At 52.7% G+C, this 25,149-nt stretch overlaps 3 protein-coding genes and 1 long non-coding RNA gene across 13 annotated transcripts in view; 2 read left to right on the top strand and 2 right to left on the bottom strand.

Annotated features, from left to right (window-relative positions):
- Positions 1-2: 2 nt before the first annotated feature.
- On the bottom strand, positions 3-14,675 carry cracd (capping protein inhibiting regulator of actin dynamics). Of its 8 annotated transcripts, none has more exons than XM_078108838.1 (9): positions 14,573-14,675; positions 5,150-5,318; positions 4,833-4,956; positions 4,603-4,752; positions 4,219-4,425; positions 2,180-4,148; positions 1,767-1,957; positions 1,533-1,689; positions 3-930 (listed from the first exon to the last, which is right to left on the bottom strand). In XM_078108838.1, the coding sequence occupies exons 3-9, from the start codon at positions 4,872-4,874 to the stop codon at positions 779-781; spliced, it is 2,868 nt and encodes a 955-aa protein (XP_077964964.1). In that variant the 5' UTR covers positions 4,875-4,956; positions 5,150-5,318; positions 14,573-14,675; the 3' UTR covers positions 3-778. The 8 variants fall into 8 exon arrangements, with proteins under 8 accessions (XP_077964964.1, XP_077964966.1, XP_040040700.2 ...); XM_078108840.1 differs by having other exon boundaries at positions 4,848-4,956; XM_040184766.2 differs by lacking the exon at positions 14,573-14,675 and adding an exon at positions 13,318-13,643.
- LOC144411508 (uncharacterized) overlaps positions 12,016-25,149 on the top strand; it is a 116,175-nt gene continuing 103,041 nt past the window's right edge. The window contains exon 1 of the long non-coding RNA XR_013468694.1: positions 12,016-12,066. This is a non-coding gene — a long non-coding RNA (uncharacterized LOC144411508). The remainder of the gene's footprint in view (positions 12,067-25,149) is intronic.
- On the top strand, positions 14,579-17,127 carry chst14 (carbohydrate (N-acetylgalactosamine 4-0) sulfotransferase 14). Its single transcript, XM_078108845.1, has 2 exons — positions 14,579-15,782; positions 15,967-17,127. The coding sequence occupies exons 1-2, from the start codon at positions 15,516-15,518 to the stop codon at positions 16,795-16,797; spliced, it is 1,098 nt and encodes a 365-aa protein (XP_077964971.1). The 5' UTR covers positions 14,579-15,515; the 3' UTR covers positions 16,798-17,127.
- Positions 17,123-25,097, bottom strand: cep135 (centrosomal protein 135). Of its 3 annotated transcripts, none has more exons than XM_078108825.1 (26): positions 24,859-25,097; positions 24,422-24,566; positions 23,966-24,156; positions 23,681-23,848; positions 23,247-23,388; positions 23,038-23,122; positions 22,825-22,953; positions 22,462-22,677; positions 22,292-22,357; positions 22,040-22,190; positions 21,578-21,801; positions 21,333-21,488; positions 21,119-21,244; positions 20,725-20,760; positions 20,460-20,611; positions 20,098-20,213; positions 19,864-20,018; positions 19,439-19,494; positions 19,198-19,366; positions 18,850-18,960; positions 18,580-18,765; positions 18,298-18,507; positions 17,867-18,069; positions 17,667-17,771; positions 17,422-17,577; positions 17,123-17,325 (listed from the first exon to the last, which is right to left on the bottom strand). In XM_078108825.1, the coding sequence occupies exons 2-25, from the start codon at positions 24,532-24,534 to the stop codon at positions 17,445-17,447; spliced, it is 3,399 nt and encodes a 1,132-aa protein (XP_077964951.1). In that variant the 5' UTR covers positions 24,535-24,566; positions 24,859-25,097; the 3' UTR covers positions 17,123-17,325; positions 17,422-17,444. The 3 variants fall into 3 exon arrangements, with proteins under 3 accessions (XP_077964951.1, XP_040040694.2, XP_077964952.1); XM_040184760.2 differs by having other exon boundaries at positions 17,449-17,577; XM_078108826.1 differs by lacking the exon at positions 20,725-20,760 and having other exon boundaries at positions 17,449-17,577.

The raw sequence follows: 25,149 nt of genomic DNA, 5'->3' as shown, positions 1-25,149 counted from the left end.
CGTCGGGTTCAGACATCAGAATTTAATTTACATTTTCAGAACATTTTGTGTCCCAAACAACCAAAGAAAGTGCGAATGATGCCAAACGTTGTTCTGTTACACACGAGGGGGAGGGGGGGAGGGAGGGGGGAGGGAGGCGGGGAAATGTTCTTCTTCTTCCTTCATACTGAAGCAGGGTGGTGCGTTCACAGGACGTCGTTTGTTACAGTTGTGTCCGCCATCACAGGAAGTCCCGCCCCCCCCACACAGACTTATTTAGACAAAAATGGCAAATCACATTGTTCGGCTTAGTTTAGAGAAATTAGTTTAAAAAATCTACATTTGTACGGACAACTGACATAGACACGTATATTATGACCCCCCCTTTAGTTCCCTTCATAGTTAATTTGAGTCTCTTTGTGGTGGTTTTGTGAGTCCACATGTAGAAGAGTCCACGGCGTCACTAAAGAACAAAAGCTTGTTGTTGCTTGTAGCCCTTAAAACACCAATCAGATGATCGATCACGTCACACGATTCCTACGCGACCCCGTGTGGGACATTTCATACGTTGTGTGTCTGTATACAGGATGTGCGTGCGCACAACAAGTGCGTGTGTGTGTGTGTGTGTGTGTGTCCACGAGGAGGAAGATGAGGGTGATGATGGAGGGCGTTACCTGTTTCAGTCAGGGGGGGTTTCATGGTGAGTTGGTGAGTTTTCTTTGCTTTTTTGTGTCTGTGTGTGTGGGTGTGTGTGTTGGGGGGGGGGGGGTGCCTCAGTCTGCTGGGGGGGTCTCGGGTGTCATTTGATGATCTGAGGACAGTCGCTCCAGGCTTTGGCCTTCCGCTTGGCGAGCGCCAGCCAGGCCGGCTCCGTGGAGACCTGCTGCGGGTCGCCGGAGGGGAAGCGCTTGGTCACGGCGGGGGGCGACGGCGTGGAGTCGGCGATCTCAACTGACACAACACATCAAGAACAGGGTCACTTTCATAACTTCAAAACAAAAGAAAAAAAATTAAAAAAACTAAGAGGTGACGTCTCGTTTAGTCCACCCAAAACAAATCTATGTAAAATGTTGTAAAAACTATGTAAAAGTTATAAAAATAAATTATTCACCTAAGAAAAATAGAAACAGTATCCTATTCTCACATTACAACCTTTCTCTCAACAAAATGTTTCAGCTCATATTATAAATATATATATATATATATATAATATGTTATAATATATAAAATATATATTATATACATATATTATATATAATATATACAATATATAATGTATATAATATATATATATGTGTATATATATATATATAATATATGTATAATATATACACATATATATATATATAATGTGTATATATATAATATATGTATAATATATACACATATATATAATGTGTATATATAATATATATATATAATATAATATATGTATATATATATAATCATTCAATATATTAACTTTTATATAGTAAATAAATTGTTCATCTTGTCTGGTTAGAAACTAGTGGAATCCTTGGTGGCATTTAGACACGGGTGGTGTAACTGCTCACCGGTGACGGAGCTCGGCAGAGTGTTGGCCTTCTTCAGGTGTTCTCGCCGCTCAAAGCGGCCCAGCAGGCTGTCGGGCCGCCGCGGCTCCTCTGGCGTCGGCGGTTTAGGGGGCGGGGCGCTGCTCCCTTTGCTCTCCGTGGGGCTCGGCGGCGCCACCTGCAGGAGGAGGAGACGACGGCGTGAGAGGGAGCGAGGGTGTGACGCGAGGACGTGCGTGCGCGGCGAGGACGTACGCTGTCCCTCTCTCGGGTCTGCTTCTCGGGCGCTTTGTTCTCCCGGTGGCTCCGCCGGTCCTCCCGGTTCTGCTGCTGCTCCCTGAAGCCCTTCTGCTTCTGCAGAGCCAGCGTGATCCACAAGGGCCCGGCCTCCTTCTCCTGCGCCTTGGAGCCGTCCAGCGAGTGCCTGCTCTGCAGCGAGGGTTTATCTGCGGGACATTTTGACGGATTAGTCTTGTCTCACTAATTAACACAATAAAAGAATAACTTCATGTTCTAGTGTTTTTAGTCCTCCGTAGTGAACGGGGTCTGTGGACATGTGGATCGTAACACCAAGCAAAGGAGTCAGTCACAGACTGGTCATTAGGACACAGTTGTCATGGAAACAACGTGCCATCTTTCGCCGGCGAGGTTCCCCTCCCCCCACTGACCTTTCTTGAGCTCCGTCTTCTGGTCCGTCTTCTCTCTCCAGGGGATGTTGATGGAGGGGAAGAAGGATCTCTTCTCCTTCGGCTCCTCCTCCCCTCGAACTTGACCTCGGTGCAACTGGGCGACCGCCGACGGTTCCTCGCTCCCGCCCGTCCTCTGGCCCGTGGCCTCCTGTGCCGCTTTGGGCAGCGGCGAGGGCGGTGGCGTGGGGGCCGCTCCGCAGGCCCTCGGCGACGCGGTCGGCCTCCGGTAGACGGGTGGCTTGGAGAGCACCTTCCCGGCCTCGCACGTTGATTTACCCAGTTTGGCCCGGGGGGGCGCGTGGGAGGCGGACGCGTGCGGTTGCTTTCCCCCCGCGGCGTCTTTCTGAGGCGACGTGGGACTGGTGGATTTGTCGGAAAAGACGGAGGAGGCGTCGGAGTCCGGCTCGATGGGGGTGAGCGGCGAGGGGACGCCGTCGAAGCTGTCCCCGGCGCTGTATCGCTTCTTCCTTTTCTCCGCCGACTGCTCGCTGTGGAAGCGCAGAGAGAAGTTGGTCCTCCTCAGCTTGATGCCGAACGGCGAAGGCATGTCCTCGCCGTCCCGGCCTTGGAACCCGGCCTCCTCTCCGCCCGCTTCAGCCTCCGATGGCTCCGCCTCCGGGTTGGCTCCGGGGCTCGGGACCAGGAAGGAGGGCAGGTCTTTGGCGAACATGCACCCGTCGGAGCCTCGCTCCGCGATGCGCACGCTTTTGCTCGTCGTGCTCCGGGGTTTGCTGGTCGGACCCGGCGAGGCGCCGGCGGGGCTGTCTGACGGATCAGCTTCCCGACTCGCCTCCTTCTCGTCGGCACCGAAGACCTCGGAGTTCCTGTTCGAATCTCCGAACTTCTTCTTTGCAGGGGTGATGGAGAACTTGGCGCTGGCAGACATGGTCTTCCTGAGGTTCGTGTGGGGGGACGCCGCCGGGTCTTCCCCGCCGGGCTGGTTCTTGCTCGGTTCCGGGTACTCGTCGTACTTCCCCTCCTCCACCCCCTTGAATATCTTGGACCGGATGCTGGCCCATTCGGCGAGGACGGACTGGTCCGTGGAGAGCGAGGACTCATTGAGCGACTTGGTTTTGCCGGACTTGCGGTCCGGCGAGGTCTTGCTCGGCGGCGTCCCCTGCGCCTTCCTGTCGTCGCCCAGGCCCAGCAGGGACATGCAGGCCGAGTCTCGGATCTGGTCCAGGTTGACCGCCGTGCCGCAGAGCTGGGCGCCCGTCACCAGGATGGCAGTGTGGGGGACGTACGGGGACGTCGGCAGGTTGGGGGACTCCGGTCCGTCGCAGGAGGACGAGGCCTTGCCGCTGTCTAGCTGCTCGGACAGGGTTCTGCTTGGTGGGGCAGACGCCGGCGTGACGGGCGTCAGGTGGACCTTCTGGAACAGAATCTGTTTCTCCCCGGAGGAGACCTTGAAGGAGAAAGGCCTCTGTCGCTCCTCCATCTCCCTCCAGCGCTGCTCCTCCTGCTCCTTCCTCATCCTCTCCTCTGCCGCCGCTGTTTCAATCTCCTGCAACCTCCGCTTCTCCGCTTGCTCCTCTCTCTTCCTGTCCTCCTCCTCCTCTCGTAGCTTCTTCTTCCTCTCAACCTCAAGCTGCCGCTGCCTCCTCGCCTCGTCTTCCTCCTCTCGTTGTTTCCTCTTCTGCTCTTCCAGCTGTCTCCTCTGTTCCTCCTCCTCCTCCTCCCGCATCCTCCTCTCCTCCTCCTCCCGCATCCTCCTCTCCTCCTCCTCCTCCCGCATCCTCCTCTCCTCCTCCTCTTCCCGCATCCTCCTCTCGGCCTCCTCCCTCTGTTTACGACACCTCTCCTCCTCGAGCCTCAGCTCCTCTGCTGCTCTCTTCCTCCGCTCCTCTTCCTCCAGCTCCCTCCTCTCCTCCTCGTGGAGCATCTCTGGGGAGCGCTGGTCCTCGGGTTCCTCTCGCACCACGCCGGGAATCGAACCCTCCTGGACGTCCTGGAAAGGAGGAGACATGAAGTTGGATCAATGTGTATTAAATCTACAGAAACTCGCTGAGGCGGCTCACCTGTGTGAAGCGCAGGTGTTTCCGGGACAACCTCTGGTTCTTGGGTTTGACGGACAGCTTGTGCCTGGCGGCGGTGTTGTCCAGGCGGGGGGCCGCCTGCGGGACGGCGTCCAGGTTGATGGACTCAATGGTGCCAGTGGGAGGGAGGACACGCCTGGACCTCGGGGACTTTACCGGCGTGCTGGGTGGTCCGGCTTGATGGACCTGCTGGTTATGAAGAGAAGTACGTCCGTTTTCACAAGATACTTATATGCAACATCTTCACCTGCAGAACATAAACGTCAACATGGGAGCGAGAAATCTGCAGAAGCAAATGGACAAAGTAGGAAGTAAACTACATGAATCTCAAACATGATCAATGCGTTTAGGGTAATGTGTTGTTACCTTTAGCTCTGCGGGTTCGGCTTCCATCTGGGCCGAGACCTTCAAGGGACTCTGGGGAACTTCTTCTTCATCGGAGCTTCCCTCATCTCCCTCACTTCTCCTCAGAGAAGGAGGCCTCTGACCGAACTTGATACCTTCAGCTATCTGCCGCTGTTTGAACAGAGAAGGCGGCGCGTTAGCAGAACGGGCAGGACGGACATCGCCTCGCCAAACCCCCCCACGAGGCTCACCTGCAGGTTCCTCACTTTATCTGAGACGTTTTCCTGGGACATGGCGAGATCCGGACCGGGCTCCGCCTCCGGGGTGAAGATGCTGTCGTGGGAGAGGGCTCGAGAACCGACGGGATTGGCCCCCCTGCGGAGCGGACCACAGTCTACGTCCGTAAATCACTTTCAGACACTGAAGGGCTTCTTGGAAACCCGGCCGACGTCTGAGGGGCCGCTGAGCGATTACGGTCATCCACGTCATGATCAACGCGCACGGCTTTTATCGTGACGACGTGACAGAAATGACACTCTGGAGTTAATCATCCCGGGCGGTTAATTACCTCAGATGTTGAGAGGACTCCTCGTCGGCGAATACGACTCCATTGCAAACCTCGCCGGTGGAGAAACTGGCTTTCAGCGGCGTTCCATCTAGCCGCCCCTCAGCCTCCGTCTTCTTCCTCCGCCCAAAGAGCCGTCTGAGGGGCTGGAAGCGGCCCGGTCGCCTCCGCTCTGCCGGCAGGAAGCAGAACGTGTGAGCGGGGCGGCGCTGCTATCGCCTCGTGGATCTTTACGAGGGGCCCTCGTGCGAGATAGCGGGCGGGGCCTCGGGGACGTCGCTAGTAAAGCGCAATCAGTTTAGTCAGCAGGAAACAACAAGCCTAATGGCAGACGGAGTGAGAAGAACACCTGCACTTTATACTCATTCCTATTTAAAAAGGCTTTAGAGGATTCACAACAACGCCATGACGTCATGTGACACTCGACCTGCAGTCTTTCAACAGATAACAAATCCACACGAGGCTGGCGTGCAAAACTGAAGGAGTCCGAGTGATTATTACAGAGTGACTCAGTTTTATCTCATTCAAGGCCAAAAGCCAAGACGATAAGATCGTAAAAGAATCAGAGACGTGTAAGAGGAGGAAGAGACTCAAGAGGACCACAAAGAGACTCAAGAGGACCACAAAGAGACTCAAGAGGACCACAAAGAGACTCAAGAGGACCACAAAGAGACTCAAGAGGACCACAAAGAGACTCAAGAGGACCACAAAGAGACTCAAGAGGACCACAAAGAGACTCAAGAGACGCAATATGATTCCAAAAAGTCCCAAAGCAACAACACAAAATGAATGAAAAGCAAGAGACAGGAAAGAGCAACACAAAGAGGACTGTTGTGTGTCTTTGAGATCCTACCCAATAAAACGCGTTATGACACAACAGATGAAGGAATCAGGAAGCGACTTTTAGCTGATCGCTTTCTATTTGAGCCTCATCTTTCATGACGTCATAAAGTCCAAAGCTTCCTCAAGCGCGCTGACACGAGGTCACTGCAGACACACAAAACCACACAAACCTCTTGGCTCAGAGCGTCCGCTTCTGTCCGTGTGTACTTGTGTACGTGTGTCTATGTGTGTGTGTGTACTTGAGGTCCCTTGTCTGAGGTTACATGGTTACTCGACCCCCCCGTGGGTATCGCTGTTGGAGCTATAAGTAGCAACCGGTGTGGGATGTCACTTTGCGTGTTGCACCAGGTGCATCTTGGGAAACGTTGCGGGGAGTTTATTACATTACTTCAATTCATCAACATTACTGTTAGTAATCATTGGTCCTGTGGAGGTCCGTGACGTTAAAACAGAGGCAGTGATGTTGTGATGTGACACCGAACGCCCCCGAGGCCGTTCTGCTCTGGTACAAAGCCCACAATGCACTGCTGCCGTTGCGCTCACTCCCTCATGCGTGAAACCAGAAAGGGCACTTTTTTATTTCCCCCGCAGCACCGACGACTCAGCGAAGCGGCTGGTCTGGTCAGGGGGGGCCGGGGGGGCCGGGGGGAGGGGCTCGCTCCATCTGGTGAAGAGCAGCTGGCAGAACCTCTGCTTCTGACTACGAACAAACCCAAAATAAAACTAAAAACTACGCAGCAGCTCGACGTTCCACCTCATTCCCGGTTTTTCAAACATGTAAAACCACCGGAGACGCAGGGGGGACGAGGGGGACCGGGTTGCTACGGGCAACCGCCGCCTCGGCGTAATGAGCGTAAAACAGGAAGCCGCTTCGTTTCGTTAGTTGACACTTCTAGCGAAGAGGAGGAGAAGAAGTGAGAATCACAGCACGCCATGCTGCTCTTAAAGGGACAGTGTCTCTTTAAGAGGCCGCCTTCCGCTTTACCTGGGCCCTTGGCTGGGGTCACTTCTAACAGCTGGTCGTGCTTGGTGTTCGTGGCGTCCGTCGCCATGGTCACCGCACACCTGGGCGCAGCGAGAAGAAGGACGGATGCTGCTGCACCTCCCGGGGCGCCGAATCTACAGAGCGGAGCCGCGGTCGGACGCCATGTCTCGTTTGACTGTCTTTTTTTTTGCTAAAAAGCAAATAAAACAAAAACACTTGTGTTTGCTGGTTGTGAAGGTTCCACAGAACTCTGTCAGTCGTGTTGACTTGTTGACTGGTGACCTGCTGCGAGCGACTTACACAATAAGCAGAGATGAGTCCGTGTTTAAAACCGTAACGGACCAGACGCACCGCTATTAAACATGTGGACAACCGCTGGAATGTGTAATGGAGGTAAACCTCTGGCTCTCCGTCCCGACGCTCGTAACGGTCATAAACACGGTTCATCATCTGGTGACCTTTGGCCTCTTCTCCAGATAAACTGATAGTGTATTCAGCTCGCCAGCTTTTAGTGTGGAGGGCTGAAAGTGCCCGAGGGGAACACGCTGTCTCACTATGAGACAGCAGAAATAACCAGAAGAAAACCCACAAACCACAGACCTGAACCACCGAGCGCCATGTGTGGTCGATAAGAAGAGAGAGAGAAGGAGCCGTACTGGATTTCAGCTGCACAAAACTGCAGTAAAACCTCAGGGAACATCGACCCCCCCTGTTTTTTTTGTTTTGCACAAGGACTTCTTTACCCAGACAAGCAGAGGTGGGGGGCAAAGTCAACGCTTCATGTCTTAAAGCTGCATTCTGTGCAGTGACCAGCAGGGGGCGACTCCTCTGCTCCCATAGACGTCTATGAGGAAATGACTCTACTTCTCTGTAGTGACCAGCAGGGGGCGACTCCTCTGCTCCCATAGACGTCTATGAGGAAATGACTCTACTTCTCTGTAGTGACCAGCAGGGGGCGACTCCTCTGCTCCCATAGACGTCTATGAGGAAATGACTCTACTTCTCTGTAGTGACCAGCAGGGGGCGACTCCTCTGCTCCCATAGACGTCTATGAGGAAATGACTCTACTTCTCTGTAGTGACCAGCAGGGGGCGACTCCTCTGCTCCCATAGACGTCTATGAGGAAATGACTCTACTTCTCTCTTGATTTATTCCTTCAGTAAACATTGTAAACATGAGTTCATGGTCTCAGACCATGAACTCATGCAGACCATCAAACAGACCATAAAGCAGGGGATGGTGTAGGGCGGGGCTACACAATGATTGACAGGTCTCTACGCGGTCACGTATATTAATCTACACCTCCACAGACAGACTAAGGTCTCGATTTCTCTCCTCCGCAGCTTGAACAGCCTCTGGTTTCCATGGTAACATGTGGAAGCAGCACAGAGGCAAACAGTCCTCGTCCACCACAAAGCGACTCGACTGTACTTGTTGACGCTTGTTTCTCTCGATGCGTTTTGTTTCAACAAAGGAAGCAGCAGCGAGATATTACAAATATGGGGAATAAACATCCTGTGTGGTGAGTAACGGTGATCGATGCCAGAACTGTGAGTGTGAAGCAAGTTGTGACACAGTGGACGACTAATCCCCTCATTCCTATCCAGAGAACCTTATTCTTTGGTCTTATCTTTTATTACTCTTTAGTTACCTTTTTTGAATACTTTTTTCTCTGAGTTTCTGTTTCTACAGAACATTATAATTAGTAAAATACAAAAACAATACAATTTTTTTTTTCAAAATTCTTACTCGGACACGATTGATTCAGTTATTTAAGACAAAAGACCAATTAGCATTGAAGCAAACATGAAAAGTTACAATGTGTGTTTCTTGTCACAGTCAAAAGAACTCACAATAATGTTGCAATAGATAATAGCCACCAGAAACCAGTAGAGTATTGATATAAACGTATATATGTATTGAGCTTAATTACATTTCTTTATATTATATAAATATTTGCACTTAAATTCGCGGTCGGACGGTTTGCAGTAAAGCAGCAGTTTGATGTAGTAAAATTAGACATCTACATTATTTAGCATCTTTATGTCACATTCCTGTCAATCAGCGTGTAGCCCCGCCCTAATGCATCCTCTGCTTTATGGTCTGTTTGACTCTAAATGGACAATAATTCACTAAATAAACATCATGTTGTGTTGAAGAAGACTTGAAACTAGAGACTGAGACCATAAACTCATGTTTACAATGTTTACTGAGGGAATAAATCAAGAGAGAAGTAGAGTCATTTCCTCATAGACGTCTATGGGAGCAGAGGAGTCGCCCCCTGCTGGTCCCTACAGAGAAGTAGAGTCATTTCCTCATAGACGTCTATGGGAGCAGAGGAGTCGCCCCCTGCTGGTCACTACAGAGAAGTAGAGTCATTTCCTCATAGACGTCTATGGGAGCAGAGGAGTCGCCCCCTGCTGGTCACTACAGAGAAGTAGAGTCATTTCCTCATAGACGTCTATGGGAGCAGAGGAGTCGCCCCCTGCTGGTCACTACAGAGAAGTAGAGTCATTTCCTCATAGACGTCTATGGGAGCAGAGGAGTCGCCCCCTGCTGGTCACTACAGAGAAGTAGAGTCATTTCCTCATAGACGTCTATGGGAGCAGAGGAGTCGCCCCCTGCTGGTCACTACAGAGAAGTAGAGTCATTTCCTCATAGACGTCTATGGGAGCAGAGGAGTCGCCCCCTGCGGGCCAGGAGACAGAAGTAGAGTCATTTCCTCATAGACGTCTATGGGAGCAGAGGAGTCGCCCCCTGCTGGTCACTACAGAGAAGTAGAGTCATTTCCTCATAGACGTCTATGGGAGCAGAGGAGTCGCCCCCTGCTGGTCACTACAGAGAAGTAGAGTCATTTCCTCATAGACGTCTATGGGAGCAGAGGAGTCGCCCCCTGCTGGTCACTACAGAGAAGTAGAGTCATTTCCTCATAGACGTCTATGGGAGCAGAGGAGTCGCCCCCTGCTGGTCACTACAGAGAAGTAGAGTCATTTCCTCATAGACGTCTATGGGAGCAGAGGAGTCGCCCCCTGCTGGTCACTACAGAGAAGTAGAGTCATTTCCTCATAGACGTCTATGGGAGCAGAGGAGTCGCCCCCTGCTGGTCACTACAGAGAAGTAGAGTCATTTCCTCATAGACGTCTATGGGAGCAGAGGAGTCGCCCCCTGCTGGTCACTACAGAGAAGTAGAGTCATTTCCTCATAGACGTCTATGGGAGCAGAGGAGTCGCCCCCTGCGGGCCAGGAGACAGAAGTAGAGTCATTTCCTCATAGACGTCTATGTGAGCAGAGGAGTCGCCCCCTGCTGGTCACTACAGAGAAGTAGAGTCATTTCCTCATAGACGTCTATGTGAGCAGAGGAGTCGCCCCCTGCTGGTCAGGAGACAGAATGCAGCTTTAACACACGACGCATCACTTTTCTCACCTGTGTATGTCACATATTTAACAATATGCCCCCCCGCCCTCCTCTTGAGGTATTTCACTTTGCACCAAAAGCATTTACTATCCGACTACTCGACGTAAACATTCCTCAAGCCGCCGCACCGCAAAAAAAACTCCTAAGAGGTAGAAAACCTGCAGTCATCGGTGCAGCTATAAACACCACCTTCATGAATCATGGAGGGCCCTGGTCTCCGCTGCTTGTCCGCTCTCTAGACATCCACAAAGGATTTCAGAGCGGCACGCAGCACGGGTCACATGACCGGCGCTTCGTTTTCCACATCGGCCGACGGCTGCGTGGCAAAATACCCGACGCGGTTTTCCTCCACCCGCATGTGCGCTTCACACCAAAACTACAGTTCTCTGGGCTAAACTACGTCACCTACCCCCCTTTCGGCCGGCTTGTGCGCGAGGCTTCTTCTGCGTGTGCGAGGCTCCCTGCGAGCGTGAGGCCGTTCCACCTGCCTGCTGCCGCTGTGGATCTAGGGCATCACCTGGAGTCAGGTGTCAGGCTCGGCGAGAGAGTGTGTGTGTGTGTGTGTGTGTGTGTGTGTGTGTGTGTGTGTGTGTGTGTGACCACGTAAACACCCCTTGATTATTCTCGTACCAATGAAAATTGGACTTGATGCTCCGCAAGGCAGCGACAGACTTCGGGGATGAGAAACGTTGCCGTTGGCTGTTTGAGAGGAGCACATGTACAGTCTGGGGGGGGGGTCTCCTGTGTCTGTACCGAGGAGGCACAAAGTGACACTTTGTTAGCGGCCCACCAGAGAACAGAGTGGCATTCATCGTCTCCGACACAAAGGCGCCCGTTGTGCGGCTAACGCTAACGGAGTTAGCACGTGTCTGCTTATTCATTTTGTGGTGGTACACAGGGAGCGGTCGCAGAGCGTGAGTCGGCATTTCCCCCCCTGGTCTCTGAAGACCCCCCCCCCCCTCCGAGGCCTTAAACCCTGAACCTTCAAGGACTCACTGACATCACCTGTGAGACACTAAAAGCTTCCAAGATACCAACGAGAGCACTTAGAAAGGTCACCTCTTTACTCCCTCTTCTCAAAGTTATCAGATGTAACATGTAACAACGTCAGTGAGCACAACGTAAAAGTAATACGTTATAAGAAATAAATAATAATAATCTCTGCTCACGGGTCATTTAATGTGCCTTCTTAAATCCCAAATGTTTCTGTGTAGATTAAAATAGCCAACTCCCATCAGTTCTGATGAAGTCAAAGCTTCATGTGTTAAAGCTGCATTCTGTGTAGTGACCAGCAGGGGGCAACTCCTCTGCTCCCATAGACGTCTATGAGGAAATGACTCTACTTCTCTGTAGTGACCAGCAGGGGGCGACTCCTCTGCTCCCATAGACGTCTATGAGGAAATGACTCTACTTCTCTGTAGTGACCAGCAGGGGGCGACTCCTCTGCTCCCATAGACGTCTATGAGGAAATGACTCTACTTCTCTGTAGTGACCAGCAGGGGGCGACTCCTCTGCTCCCATAGACGTCTATGAGGAAATGACTCTACTTCTCTCTGGATTTATTCCCTCAGTAAACATTGTAAACATGAGTTTATGGTCTCAGTCTCTAGTTTCCAATCTTCTTCAATACAGCATGCTGTTCATTTAGTGACTGATGGTCCATTTAGAGTCAAACAGGCCATAAAGCAGGGGACGCTTTAGGGCGGGGCTACACGCTGATTGACAGGTCAACACCAAAGACCGTGGTTGCAAAAAACGAGACAACATGGCGTAATCCAAGAGTCATTATATAAACCAATGAGTGACAATGAGTGACATCACCATGACTACGTGCACTATACATTGTTATTGTGGATGAAAACGCTGACTTTCCACAGGTCACCTAAATGCCTCAGATCGCTGAAACCAACCTGGTTTTTGTTTTGTTTTAACAAATGAAAATGTGTTGAGCAGAAATGTGTGTTACGCCATCCAATGTTATTCGTCAAATACCTTGAGGAAAACCCCTCTGATACGGTTGAAATATTTAAATAATAGACACTGTATAAATTGTAATGGCTGTTATATAACATGCTGATTTCTTTTTTATTTTATTTATGTTTAAATGAAATAAGTAACTGTATTTATTTTAAAATAAATAAAAGAGCGGCAGACAAAAGGTGTGTCTGGGTTCAAATCAAATCCACATTGAGTTTTTATGTGAGGTCAAAGGGCGTAAAATTGGTCCCATTAAAGGGAAGCTGTCAGTGTTAAACTCAGCAGCTGATATGAGATGCAAATGACGTCACCAAACATGGACAGCTGATCGATCGTAACGATCAGTGAAACGCTGTGGATTCCTCCAGCAGCCCCCTGCGCGCCTCCTGCACGAGCCCACCGAGGCGCGCGGCACTCATTTAGGACAATTCATTCAAATGAAGAAGCTCGGATTGATATGAACCGCTTCTGCTTTGTGCCGCACCTGCGGCCTGCAGCACGCGGCCCGCGCGCGCTCCTCACGCTGACTCGCGCGCCGTGCGGGAGACCGTGAAGGATTCACGCCGTCGTGGATCGATACGCGGCCGCCGATGGCGCGCGCGGAGCGCAGCTGTTAATTGGGGGGGGGGGGGGGGCGCGAGGAAAGAGAACAAAGAATGTGGCCTCCGCTTCTCGCGCAAACATCCAAACAGATTCACTCGCGCGCACAATCGATGCGCCTTATTTCACGTATTAATCTGCAGAGTGAATCCGGCCTGTTGACATCGAGGTTTTGCGCATTTCAAGTCGGATCAAAGTGGAACTGTCAGCCCATTTACAGCGCGCGCGCACGCACACGCACACACACGCACATCTGCAGGGATCGAGCGGGTCAATGAGGGACGATGGACGGAGACAAGGTCGTCGTGAGAAATGAAGAACAACAATAAAAGCAGAAATAAGAAGCAGCACCTTTCCGCGAGTCCTCCTCCCGGCGCGCGCAGACCCCCTTTGTGTGGCTGATGCTGCTGCTGATGGTGCTGGTGGTGCTGATGCGAGTGCACGACAGGGGAGAAGCCCGGACGTACGTACGTACGCACGCACGCACGCACGCACGCACGCACGCACACGCGCACAGCCAGTCCCAGCACAGCTGCACGCGCGCTAGACTGGGGTGGGTGGAGACGGGTGGGGGCGGGGGGGGGGGGGTGGAGACGGGAGGAGGGTGCGGCTGCGAGCGGCGCAGAACGCACGAGCTCCCCTCGGCGCGTCACGACGCGAGCGCGTTCCCGCCCGTCAGCGCCGTGCTGGTCATTCAAGAGGAGGATGAAGAACGAGCCCCGAGGAGGAGGAGGAGGAGGAGGAGGAGGAGGAGGAGGACAGTATCGGGATTTTTCATATTGTTTTCGGATCATCTGGGTCCTCCTCCTTCTCCTCCTTCTCCTCCTGCTTCTCCTCCTTCTCCTCCTTGAGCCACGAGTTCTCTTCACAAAGGTCTCCTTCTATCATGATTCTATTTGACCTCATGTGTAAATACACGACCATCACACATTCAGGGGCTTCATCATCTGCATGTCGACTCTGGACCGGTCCACCAGAACTCATGCAGGTCCACTGAGAAGGTCAATGGGGAAGGTGGAGAAGAAGAATCTCCATCCTTTCCACCCGTCCAAGGGAAGAGAAGATAAAGGAAGGATGGAATTTCTCGGATTCATATTTGGCTTTTGGACAGAATCATCTTCTACATCGTGTTTCCCTGAATAATGTGATCGGTCTTTTCTGACATTTTTATAGACGCAGCAATTAATCATCTTAATTAATCAGAACATATCTGCAGATTAACTAAGAATAAATAGATAATTGTTAGTTGCGAAAGACAAGTTTTCTAATGAAATGTTATCATGAATAAAATACAGTCGCTGCAGATCTGAGCGCACAACGTGTTCCAAAGATCAACACAGGTGTGATAATCTCTAAAACTCAGGTTGATGTTCTTAAACATTAGCTCTTTATTACCGGCATTAAAACATACTAACGCCCTTTGGACTCTTTTAAACACGTGCCAGGATTTAGAACATTTTCAAACCAACTTCCAGGAAGTGTGCAAATGATTAATATCAGAATCTAGCAAAGGACAATAAGTCCTAAATGTGTCGTAGATCTGATTACTTCTTTAGGACTTGAGTATTTGTTCACTCCAACTATATTTCCTCAGTGTTCACCGTACGTCCTCGGCTGGCGAGAGGTCCAGTGGGCCTTTGTGTGGAGCAAGAGATGAACAGGGTGGATGAGTCGTGATGCTGCTGCTCCTCCACCCGGAGCCAGGTGGTGTGTCTCTGACGGGAAATATAAGAACACAGCGGGTCTAAAATGGTCTTTCACTGCTGTGTGCAACTTTTACAACGTACCACACCTAAAGTGTCCTCCGAGGAATCTCAGTCTCCTCAAATATGCCTCAAGGGGATGAACATGCAGAAGGCCCCAGATGAACTACACTTCCCAGCTGGCATTGCGGTACTACAGGATCAAAGGACAAATGATCCTAAAAACACATTCTGCAAATATGTTAAATATATGCTAATATATATAACAAATATATACAATCAGCCAAACTAAAACCTTTCCTGAACGCACTACATATTAATCACTATAGTTTCACATGGAGGATTTGACTTATTTTTCAAAAAACCTCACTGAAAATGTACTCTATCTACTTAATTTGGCATTAGCTTCCTCAAATAGAAGATCAACTTTAATATGGATTAGTAGACGTACATAACGTACATTTAATACAAACATTTACGTTAGTTTGAATCCGTTTTAAAAGTGGAAGTGGTTTTATTCTGACAGTCTCCAGCCCCGGAAGTGAACGAGGCTCTCTTCTCTTTAAAAACGTGTATTCTATATACTTAAATCGTCTTTAGTGTGGACAAGATGAAGCTAATCCTTTTAAAACACGTCAGAGGTTGTAGACACGTTAACGCTCGAATATTTTATGTGTCTATTTATATTCATAAGATTGGAGAAAAAAAAGCTTTTATTATGAAGCTCATCCGGAAACGGCTCGATCGACGCCGTCGTACGTGACGTCTCCTCGGCAGTTCGCTACGTGCTACGTCACCAACGGTTAGTCCGCTTTCAGCGACTCACCCACCGAACGGCAGCGAACGATGCCGCCCCGGCGGCACGACCCCGGCGCGAGGCGGAGCGGAGGCCCGGCGGCGCCCGGCGCGGCCCGCCGCGGCGGCTCCGCGGTGCTCCCGTCGGTCCTCACGTTCCTGGTGATCGTGGCGTCCGGCGGCCTGCTGCTGATGATCGAGAAGGGGCTGCTGAGCGGCGTGGAGACGCCCCCGCCGCTCGGCGCCGGGAGGCGGCCGGACGACGCGCGGCGGACCGGGAGGCTCGCGCCCGCCGCCGCCGACGACGTGGATTCGCAGGTACGAACGTTTTAGTCCACAAAAGCGCCGTGAAGAAAAGTTCTTAGGAGGCCTACAGACGGCTCCATTCCCATCATGCACCTGGTTCGTCTTCCTGTTTCACCTGTGAAAAACGGACCTCATGTCCTACAGATGTTTTCACCAGACGAGTAACACTGAACTGACGTGTACATGTTATGTTCAGGTCCTCCAGGAGATCCGCAACCGCACCATCAGGAGCGTGTGCGGCCAGAAGAGCATGCCGCAGGACGTGTGGTCCCTGAGCGCCCTGCAGAGGAGGACGCTGCTGCAGCACGTCCTGGTCAACGACCGCCACCGCTTCCTGTACTGCTACGTCCCCAAGGTGGCCTGCTCCAACTGGAAGCGGGTCCTCAAGGTGCTGAGCGGCGCCCTGGAGAGCGTGGACGTCAGCGTCAAGATGGACCACCGCAGCGACCTCCTCTTCCTGCACTCGCTGAAGCCCGAGGAGATCCGCCACCGCCTCCAGCACTACTTCAAGTTCATGTTCGTGCGCGAGCCCATGGAGCGCCTGCTCTCCGCCTACCGCAACAAGTTCGGGGAGATCGAGTCCTACCAGAGGAAGTACGGCGTGGAGATCGCCAGGCGATACAGGAAGCCTCCCGCCAAGGACGCGGCGGCGGCGAGGGGCGACGACGTCACCTTCGCCGAGTTCGTCCGCTACCTGCTGGACGAGGACGCCGAGCGCATGAACGAGCACTGGATGCCGATGTACAACCTGTGCCAGCCGTGCGCCGTGCGCTACGACTTCATCGGCTCCTACGAGCGGCTGGAGGCCGACGCCGAGCTGGTGCTGCGGCGCGTCGGGGCGCCGCCCGCCGTCCGCTTCCCGGAGCGCCAGGCGTGGTACAAGCCGGTCACCGCGGAGACGCTGCACTACTTCCTGTGCGGCCTCCCGCAGAGGCTGCTGAGGGAGCTGCTGCCCAAGTACATCCTGGACTTCTCCCTGTTCGCCTACGCGCTGCCCAACGCCACGGCCGCCCACTGCCGCCACTGAGGGGCCGCCCACTGAGGGGCCGCGGGGGGGCCGCCCACTGCCGCCACTGAGGGGCCGCGGAGGCTTTTATGTGGAGAACCTTTTTTAAAAACGGTTTTATACCGCTAAGTGTTTATAGCTGTTACACATTTCTACTCCAGATGTTTCCTGAACATTTTTTTAAAGAAAAACCGCAACAAACCACTAAAGCTTGAAATCCGCTGCAGACAAAGAACAAACAAAGCAAACGTTTCCTTTTCTACGTTTTCCTGTTACAGCTCAGTGAGGTAAACTGTGGTTCTCTCCTTTTTCCTCAAACTGTTTTTACGTTGTAATAAAACACAAGTTCAATTTCTGTATCGCTTTATTACAAAAATAATTTAATAATTTAAACATTTAAAACATGAAGCTTAACACGCAGTTCAGTATTTGTTCAGACGTTGGAGCCTTTGAATCCAGGGAGTCGGACAGAAACAGTACAAATGTTGCCATTAAACACCTGCATGATTCCAGGTCCGTCTGTGTTTTTAATCCTTGAAGCTCACGCTTCTGAAACGAGGCAGGAAATAGATGTTTAAAACTTTAAAGGCTTTTTGATGAAATAAGGCACAAGTATTTATATAAAAAGCAGTTTATCAGGATAACCTCGGTTTGCCGAGCCCGAAGCCTCACCTGTCGGCGGGCCGGTCGGCGGAGCGGGCCGGGGTCCGCAGGATCGAGCGCTCGGGGGAAGTGTGAGAAGCGTCGTGGGACGACGAGAAGGAAACGGCCTGTCGACGCATCTCCTGCACGGCGCGCTCGCTGCACCAGAATCATCAATAAATACATTGTTGCAAGTACATGAAATCCATCACGCAACCAGCTGGGTCCTGGTCACGTGGTCGGCTCACCGCTCAAAGCGCTCGCTGGTCAGCTGTCTCCTCAGGACGTCCATCTCCGTCTGCAGCTGGGACACGCTGGCGCGCAGCTGGGACGCCTCCCTGGAAAGCTCCACCCTGAGACCGTCCACACACACACACACACGGTGGTCAGCTTCACGAGACAGACGTGGGAGTCTGGCGGCGTGAGTCTCCACGTCGGCTCCGTTTACGTTTTGCTGTCGGCGAGAGTCAGCCGGTCACGGAGGACCTTCAGCTCGGACTCCTTCTCGCTGGCCGTCAGGTGGGTTTGGAACTCCTTGTGCCGATTGGACGAGAGGAGGGTCTCCAGGTTGCGGACGGTCAGCCTCTCGCTGGTCATCTGCTTTTTAATAAGCTCCGCCTCCGACCGAACGTCCTCCAGTTCTCCTGTGACCTAGAGACCGCGACGACGATGTTACAGAAAGCAGGTAAAAAACCTCCAGGAGGGGGCGCTGTGAGGAACTTTCATTTAGTGGAGACTCTGGCGCCCCCCGTGGACCAAAGTGGTAGTGCCTCCTCCCACCAGGGTCCCTTTAGAAAGCAGCAGGGTCTCACAGTCCTGGTTCACATAGAGGATCAGGACTACACAGACTGGTGCAGGACCAGCTTCAAGTGGTCTCACCCTCTCCAGGTCCATGCTCCTGGAGGTGAGCTGACGTACGGCGAGCTCCTTGTCGGCGTCCAGCTTGACGCACAGCTCCCTGACGGATGCCAGGTCGGAGAGGAGCTCCGCCTTCTCCTCCCGAGCTCCTCGCAGCTCCTCCTCCAGCCGGGACATCCCGCGCACCAGCGCCGACACCTGGGCCTCGTAGGCCTGCAGGGCCTGCGTGTGCTGGGGGGGGGCGGGGTGTTAGAATGTCATTAAAACAGGCGCCGTGTTTTCTGACCCCCCCCCGGGTCTCACCTGTTGGATTTCCCTCCCCTGGGAGCTGACGGTGTCGCGCAGGTGCCGGCGCTCCGCGTCCGAGGACTGCAGCTCCAGGCGGATGGAGCTGTTGAAGCCTTCGGCCTGCTGCAGCTTGTGCTCCTGCTCCTCCACCTCCGAGTGGGCCATCCTGAATCGCTCCAGCAGGTCTCTGTTCTCCTGCTCCTGTGGGGGCACCAAGCCATCAATACAGGGAGGGGGAGGTGCAAAGGACGACATATCTGCTGTGTAGGAGACCGTTCTTCTCGCCTTCGTGTTCATCAGCTTCTCTATTCGGGACACTTCAGAAATGTAAGAGTGGACCCTCATCTTCAGCTCATCCTTCTCGTGCAGCGCCTCCTCCATCTCCACGTGCACGGCCTGCACAAACACAGCAGGAGGTTCACTCCTCCCATCACATGACATGTCATGTAGCTGACGCTTTTATCCACAGGAGATGTCCTGACGTCTTCAGAGACCTCCTTCCACCGTTTAGGAGCAGGACAGCAGAGAGTGGAGATCTAGTCGAGTGTTTTGCTCTCAGTGAGGAGGAACGAGCGGCTTCTCTTGGTATACGAGCAGCAGAGTTCGCCCTCTATTCCCCCGCGTGGCACCTACTTGGTTCTCTCTGGTCATGGTAGCCAGGTCGTCTTGCAGCCGGCGGTTCTCTCTCACGGTGATGTCTTTGTCTCGCCGGAGTCCGGCCAGCTCCTCGTGACCCGCGTCCAGCTGCCTCCTCATGCTGGCGATCTCCCTCTCGCGGCCGAGCAGCGCCTCCTGCAGCTGGCTGAGGGGTCACAGCGTTACCGCCGGGCCCCGGTGGGGCAGAGGGTCGCGGCTTTACGAGCATGGTACTCACGCTAGGGAGGCGTCCATGTGTGTGACGGCGAGCCTCGCGTCTCTGAGGGTCTGCTCCTGTGTGGACACAGCGGCGTTACGCCTCGTTAGGAGATGTCTTCTAGTCTTTAATCTCAACCCAATTCTCAGTGTTCCACATGTGACTGAAGGGGTTCTTAGTCATTATTCCACTAAAGGACGAGACATTTCCAGCGTTTGGGTTCATTTTCATAACATGTCCACCTTTTGTTTCCCTGTAGTGAAAAGTCTTTAACTTATGTGACAATACTGACTTGATTTGACGACAAGTTATGAAGCGTCACATTAACTTGAGAATGTTCGTCTGCACAGAGAGGAGCCGCGGCCCCGTGAGGAGGAGACATCGTAGACACGCCAGAGGACAAATGACCTTTAACCATCTGGGTGAGGCCGGTCGGCGGTCGCTACCTTTTTAGAGAGCTCCTCCTGGAGAGCCACCAGTCTCTCCGTCTTCTCATCCACCTCGTCCTGCAAAGCGTCCTTCTCTCTGTCCAGAGCGGACACAGACCTCTGGAGAGCAGCCACGTCCTCTTTGTGCTCGGAGCCCTGCTGACTCAGCTCCCCTGTGAGACCCAACGGAAATCCATCCAACGGCCCCGAAGCAAAAAGAACTGCGAGTGGGCCGACCGACAGCACACTTACGCGTCGCCTCCTCCAGCTGCCGGATGTGCTGACGTGCAGCAAGCAGCTCGTTGGCCTTCACAGAGAGCCGGCGCTGAGTGTCAGACAGCGACTGCTCCATCTGCTCCTGCAGCAGCCTACACACACACACACACACAATCACATTATTGACTTTCTAAGATCTGAGGTCACACTGTTGCTCCTCTGTTTGGATCCATAAAGATCTTCTAGTGGTGAGCAGCTCCAAAGCTTCGTTCTCTAACGTCTGGTATGCAGCAGGCGATGACGATGATGATGATGATGATGATGATGGATTCCAGCCTGTGTGTTCACTCGCTCGCTCCTTCAACAAATGCTCACGACGTTTCGCCTCCAACACAAACCTCAGCGCGTTGGTCTCGGCCCTCTGATGGGAAACCTCCTCTGCGTTCTGGACCACAGCGGCAGAGCGAAGCCTCAGCTCCTCCTCGGCAGCCTCCCTGTTCTCCTTCAGCCGACACACCTGGGACCTCAGCTCCAGTCTCTCCCGCTCCAGCTTCCCCCCCCGGAGGACAGAGGAAACAGAAGAGACAGCCGCCGTTGTGACCACATGCGCAACGTTAACACAAAGACCTGATTATCATTATGACGCGTTCGTTAAAGGCTCACGCTCTTCACGGCGTCCTCCAGGTCCCTCCTCTCCTCCTGCAACACATTCCAGCCACACCAACCGGTTTACGTGGTCCCTGAGCATCTGATCACTGCTTTCACAACCAATTCATCTGCACATGTTGTCACTACTGTTATTGCATATGTACAGTTATAAGTGTTGGTCAAGGCGCCGTTAGATCAGTCTGACATTAAAATTGGTTCATCAGGAATCGGCTATCAAAGCTCCGAACTACTAATGTCTTAAACTGATGGTTCATTTAACATATCAGAAGATACTGAAACATGTCTAATAGCAAAGGTGTTCAAGCAAGAAGCAGCTAATCTCTGCGTCCTGCCGCTACCTGCTCACTGAGAGGAGAGTCCATGATGCTTTCAGCCGCGCAGAACTCACCCTTCCTCTCTCTGCTTCTGTGGTGATCTGCTGGATTCTGCTCTCCGCTCGCTTCACCTCCTGCTGCAGCGTCAGCAGGTCAGCTGACCCGTCCGCTCCACCGGCCCGCTGCAGGTCCTCTTGAGCCTGAAGGGACAGAGAACGAGACACACTGGGTCCTCAGAAGGAGCTGAGAGGCTTCCCAGCCGGCGGGGGTCCCGGTCCTGCGGCTCACCCGTCTCCAGAGGGCTTTGAAGCGGTCTCTCTCGGAGCTGAGGCCCTTCACCTTGTTCTGGATGTCCTCCATGTGCTCCTCAAAGTCCAGCAGAGCCGCCTTCAGCTCGTTGCGTTCCTTCACCAAGCGGAGCAGCTCCGTCTCTGCGCCGCCGCCCTGAGAGCGGACGGCATTGACCACTTAGAATCTCCTTTGAGAGGATCCAACCCGACGGCACGTTTCAACTACGCGTCCCGGTGTCGTACCGCTTTGGGCCGAGGACTCCGGCCCCTCACCGGGCTCCGACTGGGGCTCGAGTCCGGCCCCCCGGCCCCTCGGGCTCTCCTGTAGCGCTCGGCCTCCTGCCGGTAGCGGTCCCTCTCCTCCTCCAGGCTCTTGACGAAGGCATCAAGACGTGACGGGGAGCGCTCCCTTCCACAAACGCCGTGCTTGGCCCGCATGGACTCCAGCTCCAGGACCAGGTCTTTGTCTGGGGGGGGTCAGAGACACAGCCCAATGCGCTCCATTCACAATGCTGCAGCGTGTTTCGTGTTCATGTATTCTGCACAGCGGCAGATAAAAGACAAATAATCCAATGAATCCCCGTTTTTTAATTCAGGGTTACGCTCTGTCCATTTCCTTTTTTTGCCTTAATTCAAAATCTTCAATAGAAGGTTTGAGTCGGTCCAGGCCTCTATGCTAATGTCACGATGTTAATAATTACTCACCAGCTGCCATCATGTTCTCAATTTTGTCCTTCAGCCGCAGTTTCTCCTCCTCCAGGAAGTTCACCAGTCCCTCCATCTTCTCCTTCTGCTCTCTGAGGTCCAGCAGCTCATCTCTGAGACGGTCTTTTTCGAAGTCGCCTTCGGACTGCTCCTGGATTCCACCGTCAACAGCAGATTATGTTTTCAGCTTGTGCAACACCACCGTTCACTGGAGAATGAGCAGAGGAACTAAGAAGGTTTCCCCCTACACACCCGTCTCAGTGTTGAGATGATTTCCTCCAGGTCCTCGATGGTTCTCTGTTGCCTTTGAATCGCTTTCTGTTGAGGTTTGTTTTTGTTTATTCACTTGTACTGACAGTGTGTGTAGATAACAAGGTAGTGTTTGTTTGTACGGTAAAGGCAGAAGGAATATGCGTTCCTACTTTGCTTTCTTGCAGCTCCACGTCGGCGGCCTCCAGCACGTGCTCCTTGTCCGTCTCCAGCCGCTGGGCCAAGTCGTCCACGTGCGTCAGCTCCTCGCACAGCTCCAGGTTCTTCAAGGACAGATTGGCCACTTCGGTGGAGGCGTCCTCCTTTTTCTGCTGCAGCGCGTCGACCTTCTGATCCAGAGTCCTGTTGGTCTCCTGCAGGTATTCGATCTGCAGAACGCAAAGCAGCAGCAGCAGGGGGTCAGCGGGCTCCAGACCACCACAGGGCCCCTTTTCTCCAGAGGAACCGAGTCCACCGAGCAGCTCGAATCGCAGAAACACACGTCCACACGCCGTGGGGGGGGGGGGGCCGCTTGCCTGAAGGTTGAGATGCGCAATCATCTTCTCGTTGCTGATGTTCTGGGCCTCGAGGGAAATGACATCGTGAGGCCGTCCTCCACGAAGAGCGCGGCTCATGCGCTCAATCTCTTTGTCCCGCTCCTCCACCTAAAAGAGGTCAGAAATAATAACATACAAACAACATTTAACATGTCACGTGTTAAATGTTTCCACTTTCAACTCATGCCTCACCTGCGTGTTTAAGTGTTTTATAAACTCTTGAGCGTTTTCCAGGTCTAGTTTGACCTCTATGATGTCATCCTGCAGCTCCTGGATCCTGCACACGAACAATAAGAGTCATGCAAATACCAACATCTCACATGTCACCCGGGTGGCGACCGGCTGTCCCAATAACACAATAATAACAACACAGCTCGCCCGCCACATTAAAGCAAACAGACCTCCCATCGGCCATGTGCAGCAGGTCGGCTATGTACGGGTCATCGGGCTGCGAGGCGGGATAGGCCGATGTGGAGGAGCGAGGTGTGAGCTCATCGATCTGCATCCTTTGCCGTCTGAACGGGATGCTGCGCTTCTTCCCACCTGAGAGCGAGAGAGGGTCCGTCCTTCAGTTCGCTTTGGTTTCTCTTTACAATCTTTTTTTATTTGCACAATTACAAAATAATAAACCAACATAACACAGATAGATAATTGCACGGCGTAGGGAGCCTCCACCTAAATCATGTGGAACGAGAACCCAATGGCGATAATACATAAGAAAGCAATTACACAGCAGCAATGACATGTTATTTGAAAGCCCTTTGAAACATTTTCTGTTGGGAGGGAAAAGCCATTCTATAAATATTGTTGTCATGGAGCTGCGGTCAGACTTTACCTGGCGTCTGCACCACGGCTTGCATGTTCTTCTCCTGCAGCTGTTGGATGCGCTCAGCTTTCGCCTTGCTGTCCTTCTCCAAGCAGCGAACTTTGTGCACGTACTGGTTATTTAAAAACTTCAGGTCAGACGTCTCGTGGCCCAGTTTCCTGATGTGGGTCTTCAGCTCTTAAACAAGACGAGATCGCGTGGGGTCATCAGACCAGCTCGGTGTGGGTCGAGGATGTGAGGGAACCTGACAGGATACACGGAGGGAGGCCGACGGACCGCTCATCGCAGGCTTACCTCTGCCGACTCGATCCTTCTCCTCCTTCAGCTTGAGAAGTTCCAGGTGCAGCTGGTTGTTCTCCCGGACCACTCGGGCGTTCTCCGCCCTGTACGGCTCCAGAAGGGCGTCGAAGGTTCGGGTTTCTTCCTCGGTTTTGCCCGCCGACAGCTTGGTGTTGCGCAGGCTTTCCGTCGTGTGGATCAGGTCACTGTAACAGCAGGAAAACACGTCGGAGGAACATCTCAGCATCGGTAAGAGATCGTTACTCTTTAACTTATCTATGTTTTCTTCCAAGACACCAGTCTCCATTAAAAAAACCCTGACAGAACACAGAGTCACTGGCGCCTCTTGATCCATGAGTTGTGTGTTTTACCGACTTTATTCCTCCGATGGAGGCAGAAGAGCAACTTTAACCTCACAATGTCCCGTGAGGTTAAAGTGTGGCAGCAGGTGCAGCCAGGTGAAGGTCTCACCTGAAGAGCTTCTCCACCAGCGGCAGTGACTCGATGCCCAGCGGGTGTCGGTAGCCCAGCTGGTCCAGACGCTTCCGCAGACTCACGAACTTCCTCTCGGCGTTGTTGTTCATGTTGGCGGCGCTCAGCGAGCGACCAGCAGCCGCTTGTTTTAACACATTATTAACACAATAAGCGCTTCACTAATACTACTGTGAAGCAGTATGTGGAGCAATATTTAAAACCAAGCCAAGAAGTATGAAACTAACTTATCTAGCTAACTACTAACTAGCTCATGCTAACCAGCAGCTTACTATTACGGTTTATTATTAGGTAAGGTTATGGCATAATGTAGCTAGCGTATAGGCTAATGGGCTAATAGTGCTACGCTGTGTTACTTAACGAAAGAGCTAACTAACGTTAGCACAACTTAGCTAACCTAGCTAACGTCAACGTACCGTGATCGCAGGGACAGTTTGCGGGACTAACGGCTCTGCATAACCGACGTAAACGTCTCTCCCGGGGTCAATGCCTCGCGCGGGACTCCGTCGGGCGTTTACACGTTGTCCTCCGTTAATGTTTGAGAGTCAACAACGCGTTTGGGTTTACATGTTTGCTTTCGCGGTACCGGGGTTTGAAAAGAGCGCCGGCGGCCCGCGGCCCGTCACCATGGAAGCGCCGCGGCGGGGGTTAGCGCGTTTTGCAAGCCGGCGTTGGCCGAGCAGCCAACGGAGGGCGGGGTCAGGCCA

The sequence above is a fragment of the Gasterosteus aculeatus genome, chromosome 8 (genome assembly GCF_964276395.1).
Source record: "Gasterosteus aculeatus chromosome 8, fGasAcu3.hap1.1, whole genome shotgun sequence".
NCBI classification, from domain to species: Eukaryota; Metazoa; Chordata; class Actinopteri; order Perciformes; family Gasterosteidae; genus Gasterosteus; species Gasterosteus aculeatus.
Note: the sequence above shows the minus strand (reverse complement) of the source record. Positions and strands in the feature narration are given on the sequence as shown.

Bases quoted from the DNA above. Each gene is read 5' to 3' on its own strand.
- cracd (XM_078108838.1), bottom strand. From the start codon at position 4,874: ATGTCCCAGGAAAACGTCTCAGATAAAGTGAGGAACCTGCAG. The intron at 1,690-1,766 runs GTACGTCCTCGC...CTCCTCCTGCAG, and splicing joins AGACCCGAGAGAGGGACAGC to GTGGCGCCGCCGAGCCCCAC. The intron at 931-1,532 runs GTGAGCAGTTAC...GTGTTGTGTCAG, and splicing joins TCTGCCGAGCTCCGTCACCG to TTGAGATCGCCGACTCCACG.
- chst14 (XM_078108845.1), top strand. From the start codon at position 15,516: ATGCCGCCCCGGCGGCACGACCCCGGCGCGAGGCGGAGCGGAGGCCCG. The intron at 15,783-15,966 runs GTACGAACGTTT...TGTTATGTTCAG, and splicing joins CCGACGACGTGGATTCGCAG to GTCCTCCAGGAGATCCGCAA.
- cep135 (XM_040184760.2), bottom strand. From the start codon at position 24,534: ATGAACAACAACGCCGAGAGGAAGTTCGTGAGTCTGCGGAAGCGTCTG. The intron at 20,761-21,118 runs GTGAGTTCTGCG...AATGTGTTGCAG, and splicing joins CAGAAGCAGAGAGAGGAAGG to GAGGAGAGGAGGGACCTGGA. The intron at 17,772-17,866 runs GTAAACGGAGCC...GGACGGTCTCAG, and splicing joins ACTCTCGCCGACAGCAAAAC to GGTGGAGCTTTCCAGGGAGG.